Source organism: Phaseolus vulgaris, chromosome 5 (genome assembly GCF_000499845.2).
Source record: "Phaseolus vulgaris cultivar G19833 chromosome 5, P. vulgaris v2.0, whole genome shotgun sequence".
NCBI classification, from domain to species: domain Eukaryota; kingdom Viridiplantae; phylum Streptophyta; class Magnoliopsida; order Fabales; family Fabaceae; genus Phaseolus; species Phaseolus vulgaris.
In genome coordinates this window covers 33647023-33657715 of record NC_023755.2, presented here as the reverse complement: position 1 = coordinate 33657715, position 10693 = coordinate 33647023, and the positions used below count along the sequence as shown (strand labels likewise).

The 10693-nt window shown below is 37.2% G+C and overlaps 1 protein-coding gene across 1 annotated transcript; it reads right to left on the bottom strand.

Moving 5' to 3' along the window:
• Window positions 1–8800: 8800 nt before the first annotated feature.
• LOC137834352 (uncharacterized) lies at window positions 8801–10356 on the bottom strand. Its single transcript, XM_068642411.1, has 4 exons — window positions 10144–10356; window positions 9909–10051; window positions 9706–9803; window positions 8801–9237 (listed from the first exon to the last, which is right to left on the bottom strand). Exons 1-4 carry the CDS (start codon window positions 10354–10356, stop codon window positions 8801–8803), a joined length of 891 nt encoding a protein of 296 aa, XP_068498512.1.
• Window positions 10357–10693: the final 337 nt, after the last annotated feature.

The window sequence follows — 10693 nt, the reverse complement described above, 5'->3', positions numbered from 1 at the left end:
GAATGTAAGTCGCATGCTCCCTAATGCAATTCTTGCAAAACGTATTCTGCCTGTACTTTCGAAACACACTTGAGTAGTGGGGTAGAGAACCCCCTTTTATATAAATCTTCTCCTATTATGACAAAACGGTAAGCTTTTTTTGCGAGAGATAAGTCATGACTTCTTTCCCTTCTTCTCGGTCTTTGACTACTTTATTCATGTCGGATACCCAATCTTCCTCTCTTTGCTCCGTTACCATGCATTCTCTGACAGAGTTGATAAGGTTTGCTGGATGATGATGGCATGTCGGCCTTTCGGCTTAGCGGTAGCCAGTTTTGACAGGGTGTCGGCCCTGAGGTTGTCTTGTCGTTTCACGTGGCTTACGACGACACTTTGAAATTGGCTAATGATGTTAACAACTTTGTGATAGTACTTCAGGAGCAGGGGATCTTTAATTTGGTAGTCTCCATTAATGTGTCCGACCATAAGCTGTGAATCTGTCTTACATTCTACTTTTCGGGCTCCCACGTCCTTAGTTAATAATAATCCGACCATGAGTGCTTCATATTCTGCTTGATTGTTGGATGTTTGGAACCCGAAACACAGAGACTGCTCAATTTGTATGTTCTCTGGTCCTTCTAGAACGATTTTGGCTTCTCCTCCTTTCTTACTCGAAAAGCCATCGACATGTAGTGTCCATGTGATTTCGGGTTCTCAGCATTGTTGCAACTCTGATGTGAAGTCTGCTAAGCATTGAGACTTGATAGGCCCTTGTTGTTCATACTTGATGCTGAACTCGGATAATTCGAATGACCAACCAATCATCCTTCCAGCCAACTTGGGTCTCTGTAATATCTTATTGATTGGGAAGTCAGTTCGTACTGTGATCTCATGGCTTTGAAAATAGTGTCGGAGTCTTCTGGAGGGATGAACGAGAGCTAGAGCTACATAGATATTTGGTTTCGGCATCCTGTAGCACTCGACTTACGAAGTAGATCGGTTTTTGCTCTGTTTTGCCTTGTACAATGACGACAGTTACGGCTTCCGGTGAGGCGGCCAAGTAGAGCAACAAAGGCATCCCATGGGTGGGTTTGCTCAGAATGGGTGGTTGTGCTAATGTTCGCTTTACGGTTTCGAAAGCTTCTTCGCAACTTTCGTTCCATGTGAACCTCTCTGCTTTTTTCATTAGCTTCAAAATTGGTATGATTTTATTCGCTAATCTGGGCATGAACCTGGACAATGATGTCAACCTCCCTACCAGCCGCCGGACCACTTTCAGGTTATCCAGACTTCTCATAGTTTCCAAGGCTTGACACTTGTCAGGATTCGCCTCGATTCCTCGGCTTGGCAACATAAAGCAAAGGAACTTTCCCCCTTCCACTATGAACACGCATTTCTCTGGGTTAAGACTCATGTCATACTTCCTTATCTGCTGGAAGACCTCGGCTAGGTCATTCGCATGTTGCTCAACGCTATCGGATTTTACGATTATGTCATCAACATATACTTCCATAGTTTTTCCAATCTGCTCACGGAACATTCGGTCCATCAACCTTTGATAGGTTGCTTCGACATTCTTTAGGCTAAAAGGCATGACTTCGTAACAGAAGTTGACTCTGTCGGTAATGAAAGCTGTCTTTTCTCGGTCCATTGGATTCATGCGTATTTGGTTGTATCCAGAGTATGCATAAAGAAAACACAACACTTTATGGCCGGCTGCCCCGTCTACCAGTCGGTTAATGATTGGTAGTGGGTATGCATCCTTAGGGCAGACTCTATTAAAATGAGTATAATTGGTGGACATCCGCCATTTTCCGTTATTCTTTTGCAACAAGACTATATTTGCTAGCCACGTAGTGTAATGCATTTCCCGGATAAAACCAACGTCTAGAAGTTTTCGGATTTCCTCCTCGGCTATACGTCCCTTCTCTCCAACCATCTCTTCTTCTGGGCTATTGGTCTAGCTTCCTTACAGATCGATAACTTGAGACAAATTATTCTTGGGTCTATACCCGACATGTCGGTCGCTGACCATGTGAATAAGTCTGTGTTATTGAATAGAACAATTGCGATGATGCTCTTTTCCTCCGCTCCCAAGGTTGATCCCAATCGCGTATTCTGTCATTCCCAACCCACTTGACATAGCACCACCTCTTCCTTTGGCTCCACCTAAGGTTTGTCATTTGGTCTGGGATCCAAGTCATCACCTAGGATTATATGATGAACCTCGACCCTCTGGGTAGGTGTTGGCGGCGGAAGGATCTTTAAACTTGCAGCGTAACATTCTCTTGCAGTTTTTTGATTGGCATGAAGGGTGAGGTGAGGTGTCGAGACTATAGCCCCTAATTTGTTGAGGGAGGATCATTTGATCAGGATATTGTAAGACGTTTTCGCATCGACTAACAGGTATCTGATCTTGATTGTTCGACAATCTCTGTTTCCTTCTCCAAATTTGGTGTCTAAGTGAATGTATCCTCTGGTGTTGACCATCTGTCCCGCAAAACCAATAATTTGCTCATCGTATTGGACGATGTCATCATCTGATATGCCCATTTTCTTAAAGGTTTTCCAATACAATATGTCCATAGAACTCCCTTGGTTTATCAAAGTTTTCATGATTACAAAGTTGGCTACTTCAATGGTGACCACATGGGGTCGTTGTGTCTTGGGTTTATGTTTCTGAAGTTTGCGTTTGTGAAAAGCATAAGCGGCAGGTCTCTCCTATTACTCCTGCTAATGGAGTATACAAAGCTGACTGCTTGGAGGTGCCTTTTTCGGAAGGATGATGTCGTACCTCCCCCTGCGAAACCTCCACCAATCGTGTTTATTAGCCCTCGTACGGGCATGGTTCGTCGGCGGTTTCTTCCTTCTCGGCCTCGTCGCTCGTTCTTCGAGGTGTTCCTCCGTACTTCTTGCTTCTTTCCGACATCTGCTCCAATTTTTCCGTCTTCCCAGCTTGTTTGGACGAAATGTCGCAAATGACCTGCTTGTATGAGTTCTTCAATCTTGTCTTTCAGGGCCCAACAATCTCCCGTCGTGTGCCCAAAGTTGCGGTGGTACCGACAATGCTTGGTCTGATGTGCACTCTGCGGGGTGGGAGTTTTGCTTGGTGCTTTAAGAAGATCGGCACTAAGGGCTTTTTCCATGACTCTCGACCTTTCGGTCGTCAAGGGGTGTAATGGGTAAAATGTGGCCCTTTGGGAAATTCTCTAGGCTTCCCGAATTGTGTTGGTCTGCCTCTATCGCCCCTCCTTTCGGGTTCATCAGGTGTCCGAGCCTTGTTTCAGAATTCTTTCAATTCCTCCATATGCATGTATTTGGTGGCCCTTTAGCGCAACTCATTTAATGTCATGGTCGGCTGCATGCATAAGCTATCTGAAAACGGTCCCGGCTTTAATGCGGTCAGCATATGGTGCATCGCTACTTCGGGACTTAGGTTCTGTATGTCCAAAGCTGTCTTGCCGAATCTATCCATAAAGGCTCTCAAGGACTAAGCCTTTTCTTAACGAATATTCACTAAGGCGATCGAAGTGAGGTGGTGTGGTCGACTGGTAGTGAATTGAGCTTTGAACCTCATTGCGAGTGTGTCAAAACAGTCTATGGACTGAGCTGGTAGTTGAGTAAACCAACTTAAGGCTGCTCCTTTAAGAGAGGTGGGAAAAATTCAATACCATAGCGCGTGTTTTGCTGTGTGCAGGCTAACTTGCGTCAGGTACGCGTTTACATGTTCATTCGAGTCTGTGGTTCCATCATACTTATCCAACGTTGGATTATTCCAAGTTCCCGGCAGAGGCACCTCCAGGATGGCTTCAACAAAGGGGGTTCTTCGAGGAGCCGTGCCTAAAGCATTAGCTAAGGTCGGCCTGGTATTTTCTTGATATGAACTCCTGATCTCATGTATATTTGTATCCGTGTTTTTGTCCGGGGGGATGTCACCCACTGCTTTCGGGATGTCCGATCTCTCAGCGAACCTTTCTTTCATTAGGACATTCTCCTTTCTCAAAGCTTCCATCTCCTCCTCCCCCCTTCGCTTTATTCCTCTTATCTCTTCCTTGCTTTTCTTTTTCAACATCTCCATCTCCTTTTGTATTTTTAGGATTAGTGCCATAGGATCCGGGTTTCTTCATGCGCATTTCTGTCGTTGCCCGTCATGTTCCTCGTAGTTACCATGCGGATATTTCGTGGGGTTTCCTTTCAGCCCCACGGTGGGCGCCAAAATGTTCCTACAAAGCTAGAACCCTGTAGAACACTTCTTCTTGTTGCAATCTTCTCGACTTTCTGGTCTCTCAATTAGGCTTCTCTCGGCTGGATCTCCTTTGATCTGAACACGATGGGGGGTGTGCCTGCGAAGACACTCCGACGATAAAGTCAGTTCGAGAGTTAGGTATCAGAGGAGTAGGGAGTGAATAGTTACCTTGGGTGTTGTGCCTCTCCTGCTATTTATACTGCTCTGGATAGACTCTGGTTGTTATGGGCTTGCTTTTAAGTCCAGTTGAAGACCCAATTGCACCTTAACCATACTTTGCACTTAATCTGGTTTATTCACATCTAATTACGTGTTTAGCTGTAGCATTTGTCGGCTAGTCGATTTTTTGACCATCCGGTAGCACGCATAGCAGCATAGGCCTTGGATGAACCCAAACACTTCTCGATGACCTTTTTCTTTATGCTGTTTTGAATTTACAAAAGATGTTTCATTTAACTGTGTTGGATGTCAAACTAGACATGCACTAAGTCTCTTACTTGTTGCATAGTTGGCAGCACTATCAAAATTGAAGGACTGTCAGAGGAAACCCGGATAAGTCCTGTCCATAGATCAAAAAGAGAGAAGAGAGAAAAAGTATTTCACGGGGGAGTTAATTTATTTTATTACTCTACTGGAGTTAATATATTTTATGATTCATTTAGGATGATATTTATTACTGTTTTCTTTAATATATAATTATTTATTATAACCTTACTATTTTTAATTTAAATAATAATAATAATAATAATAATAATTATTATTATTATTATTATTATTATGAACTAGAAGTTAACTAAGAACTCAGAAGAGTCCAAATTCCCGTGTACTTACGGACGAAAGAAAATAAAATTTATTCGACCTAGGTACATCAATCATAGAATACATAATAAAAAATTTAAAAAATTGGTAAGAATTTGAAAGTGACTTTTAATTTTGCTATAGATTATTTGACGTGTTTCATTATGTTTAAGCATAAAATTTATAAAAAAACTTATTTCAATGAATTAAATTTGGACGATTGAATTTTTTATTTTTTATAAATCATACTTATAGTACAGTTGCTATGATGGATGATGAAGAGTCATGTGCGAGGAATAATGAAGAACCGCGTGAATAACCTTTTTCAATCGCAAAGGCAAGTAGTTGTGGAATTCTATCCGTAAACAGAGAAGGAAAAAAAAAGGGGAAGAACTGAACCTTAATCGAAAGGGAAAGAAAATAATGATTGAGATAAGAAAGAGAATTGAATTGAATTTGATTATGTTAGTATTTGGTAACTACATGAATGCATATATATAAAGAAAGAAAGGCAGTAAAAGAGCAGGTCAAACATATCGGTCAAAAAAGTACAAAGAACAACAAGCCCAAAAATTAAACAAAACAAACTTAACAAACTTTATCAACTTAAAATACGCATTTGATAGAGGTTAATTTTTGTGGTCTAATATAACTTTCTTACACAAACGATAAATTAATTAAAAAAATAGTTTATGTAGTTTTTATTAATAAGTATACAATTCAACAGTTTTACTATATATACATAATAATAATAAATATACAATCCTTATTTATTTATTATTTTTTCGGATAAAAAAACTATATATACATAATATCATTTAAAAAATACATTACATAATTTGATGGATATATCATTTGGAATAATGATCATTAAGAATTGAAAATTTTGGAATTTATGATTTCCTGAAACAACTAAAGTATGTTTGATTGATAAAAATATTCGAGAATATTTATAAAATTTTGAAAAAAATAAAAGAATAATATATTATGTTATTAAAATATTTAATTCAATAAATTTTATTTTAATTTGGAAAAGCATGTAATTTGTTTTTGAAAAATTATTCCCATAAAACATAATTTATCAGAAATATTATGTTTTAAAAGGTAACTCAAATGGAGAAATCATATATTTTTCTTCTCAAACTATAAAAAAAGTACAAATTTTCTTTCTATTAAACACCACCTCCTGTGTTTAGTGAGCAAATTTAAGCAAACGCCACGGGTTTAAAGTCGAATATTATTGAGTTAAAAGTTCATATGCATGCAAAATTAAATCTAACGTAATTCATAAAGTTTATGATACTTAAAATGAGTATCATACAAGTAACCTTTCTACCTAATTTGATCATTAAGTACGTTAGACACAATCAATTTTCTCATTAAAAAATGAAAAATTTATAAAAACAATCAAAGTTGATTCATAATATTATAATTTAATAAGATAAGAATTCCTAATTTACTATTAAAATACCCATACAAATATGCTTCAACAAGAAAAATAGTCTACAGAAATTAAAATTAAGTTGCTGCACATTATTAGAACAAATATTCTGTTCTTTCCAAAATTATATTAATAGTGTTCCACAAGACCTTGATTACTTGCCCTAACTTATCTTCATAACATAAAACTGAAAAAACCTCTTTAGTCTTCTCGTGTGATTGATTTCCTTGCTAAAGTTAAGTGAACTGAAACTGTCAACAAAAACTTATTAATTATTGCAAGATATCTTCCCATCCAATTTCGTAACTATTTTTCGACTTTTCATTTGCTAAATATACATTTATGATTCACATTTATGTTCGTATAATATGTAATTAAGATATATTAACTTTCATTTGTAAATATTATAATGCATGTCAAATAAAAATGGATTAAATATATGGACATGCAGTATTTATAGAGTATCTAACAATTTATTTTGTGTATTGACTATGAAAATATTGAGTTTTCCTTGAAGAACAAAAAAAGGAGAACCCTGACGTAAAAGATTCAATGCCCATTAGGAACGTTCCTTATTCCGATTACTCCTTCCACTACGGTCTCTACGGCTATTCTTGTAGGCTTTGGATTCTACGCTCCGCAACTTGGGAACCTCTTCTGGCCAACAACAACTTGCATTCCAAAGCGAGAAAAAACATAACAACAACGATGTCCAAATAATAACGTTAATCTTACCCCAAAAAACCGTAACTACTAAGCTAACGAAAACCCAGTATATTCCTACGCACTGAAACTTCTTTTGCTTCTGTTCCTGCTCTTTATCAAACTCAGATATTTTCTTTGATTCAGATACGGGTGAGTTTGAAGACGAAATTGTCGGGGACCATTCAGGGGGCTTGATGATTTTTTGAATTTTACTGTCCACAAAAACTTGTTTCTCATCACCGGTAGATGAACTTTCTGTGTATGGCCAATAGCCACGCTTTGATCCAAAACAAGTTTGGCTGTTCAGGTTTTTCTTGCGAGCTCTTGTATTCTGCAGGAAAAAGATATTCAAGATGATATAAATTATGTCTATGACTGCAAAAGAAAAAAAAAATATGTAGGTTTTATCTATAGAAACTAAAGAGCACACTAACCAACACGGTTTCAATCAGCATGGCTTTAATCACCTTAGAAAACGATGGTTTTGGAGGATGAGGCACAACCAAGTTCTGTGGCAACTCTTGCTCCGAAAACGTGGATTTGGTGGCTGAATTTCTTGTGTCATGTTTGTCTGCAACGGGGGTACAGGCCAAACGACGACTAGAGGAGCGATCCACGACAGCCCTAGGTTGAAGCATGGGATCCGTATCATCCACGGGACGGAAACATGTTAAGAATTTCTTCTTAGAAGCGTTTTTCATGGTTTTCCTTCTTATCTGTAACGCAGAGAAAGGAGATGAATGATGAATTAATGGGTTATGGAGAGGTAGTTGTGTTATATTGTAAGTTATATTATTGAGTGAATCCGTTGGGAGAAGACGAAAATAAAGAGGAGCACTTTGAATTAAACGAAAGATTTTGGATTTTATGGTGAATAGAATCTTGAAAGCCTGCAATGAGATGAGTGTGAGTTTGGATAATTGGACAAATTACTCTTTCAAGTTGTCTTAGTGTGTTGAGCAAAGGTGATTTCATAGGATTTGGTGAGTGAGTGAGCCATGAACAAACCAAGATAGGGCAATTTTTGAGGCTATGTAAGGGATATTATAGCAAGGATGTGATTATGACTCCCTCTTTTGGGAGAAAAATGGGAGATTTTAAAGGCAACATTATTAATTGGTTCACCTACTAAAACGTTTTGGTTTTTATTTCTATAATGTAAAGGCAATACGTTTTTTTTTTTTGTATAGGGACTACTTATTTTCATTTCATTTAAGTATTCATTATGTATAGTTAGTACAAATAAAAAAAAAATTGTAATATTAAAAAGTATTTTTTTAAACTAAATCGAAATGTAAGAAATTATACAAATAAACATTTTCCTTACTTTATACAGTGTTCCTCATGGTTATTTATATAGAAGTTATTAGTATTTTATAGTCTAACCTGTGAGAAAAGGTGAAATATAGAAAAGCAAAAAAAAAAAAACAAATGATGGAAAAATTTGTTATATTATTATGTAAAAAATGTTAAGAATATATATACATTATTTGTGTAAAGAAAAGGACAAAAGAGAATAACAGAAAAATACCATACATATGTACACCTCATTCCCCTTTTAGAAAGATATAGTAAAAATACAGGTAATACTGTATAATATGGACTATGTATTTCTTGTGATTGGATTGAAATTATTGATTTGTTTGGGCTGCTATGGAGCCTTCCTTTAGCCCCTCACAAGCTAGAGGTTGGAAGATGTCAAGAAGCTCCAACTTTGACAAATTGGAGTGAAACAACCATGGTGGAAGGACTTTAATAAGGATATCTGCTAATTGATGTGATGAAGAGATTGGTAGAAGATGCATGAGTCCAGTAAGTAATTTTTCACGAATAATGTGACAATCATTCTCTAAATGCTTTGTTCTTTCATGAAAGACGAGATTGTGAACAATGTATAAAGTGTTTTGGCTATCACAATAGAGGACAAGACTCTTAGTGATAAGAATTCTCAAATCATCAAGAAAGAAAGAAAGCCATCGAAGCTCACAAGTGGCAGAAGCAAGGGCCCTATACCCGACTTTTGTGGAAGATCGAGAAACAATAGATTGTTTCTTGGCTTTCCATGACACTAAAGAATTGCCAATAAAAAAATAGTAACCAGTGATGCAACGTCGTGTATCAATACTTGTGGCCCAATCAACATCATTGAATCCAAAAAGTTGTGTTAATAATGACCTGCGACTAAAAAATAATCCTTTTTCGGGGCATCCTTTCAGATATCGAATTGCTCTCAAGGTAGCTTGAAAATGAGTTTGAGTTGGTGTGACCATGAATTGACTGAGTTGTTGGGGCGCAAATAAGGTCTAGTGTTGGTTAAATATATTAGATGTCCCACCAATCGTTGATATGACAAAGGGTTAGGTAAAGATTTACTAGGGTCTTGATGAAGACGCAAGGATGCATTGGAGTGGAAAAGGGTTTGCAACCCATGAGATTAGAATCCTTAATCAAGTCTGGGCAATATTTGCGTTGATAGAGAGAAACACCTTGACTGAAGTGAGCTACTTCTATTCCAAATTTTTATTTTTTAGCTGACCAAGATCCTTTATATGGAAATGAGAATGGAGAGTGACTTTAATCTTAGTACTCTCAGAAGCGCAATTTCCAGTAAGCACAATATCATCGTCATAAACACTGAGAGCAGTGAAAACAAAACCAGTATTTTTTATAAACAAACTATGACCAACATGGACTTGAGCATATCATGAAGATTACAGTAAAAAAGATATTTTTTTATACCATGTTGGTTGTTTCAGGTTGTAAAGAGATTTTTTGAGTTTGTAGCATTGATTAGAAGGATAACTGCATAGTCTAGGAGGGATAACCATATAAACATCCTCTGAAATCTCTCCACAAAGATATGCATTACTGACATCAAGTTGCTGTAATTTCCAATTGTAAATGGATGTCAAGGCTAAGACGACTTTGATAGTGGTCATTTTTACAACAGGGAGAAAGTTTCTAGATAGTCAACCCCTTCAATTTGAGAGTACCATTTTGCTACCAAGAGAGCTTTGTAGTGCTCAATAGTCCCATTAGGTTTTCTTTTTATTTTGAACACCCATTTTCTAGTGTTGAGATTGACATAACCAAATGTCTTGGCCAAGTCAAAAATGTGTTTAAAGTCTCCCCAACCTGTTGAACCTCTATATTGGACATAAGCACTTGAATTGTAGAGGGACACCATGAATGATTAAAACTCCCTCTATTTCTCGACTAATTGTCATAAGATGCGGGTTATCTTCAACAAATAACTCACACTATACATTAGTATGAGTTGACTTGTTAAAGGATTTGCAACAACACAATTCCCTTTAATTCTCTCTCGAACAACCTCATAAATTGTATAAGGTGTTCCTTGAGTCTATTGTTAAGAACAAGCAATGGATTCTAACTTCTCTTCAGACTACTATTGAGAACTACCAAATATTTAGTTTTTCTGAAAACTACTTTTCCATCTTATGCAAGGCGTCCTGATTACAAAATTCAACATTGATCCTCTATGGTGGTGGATCAATATAATC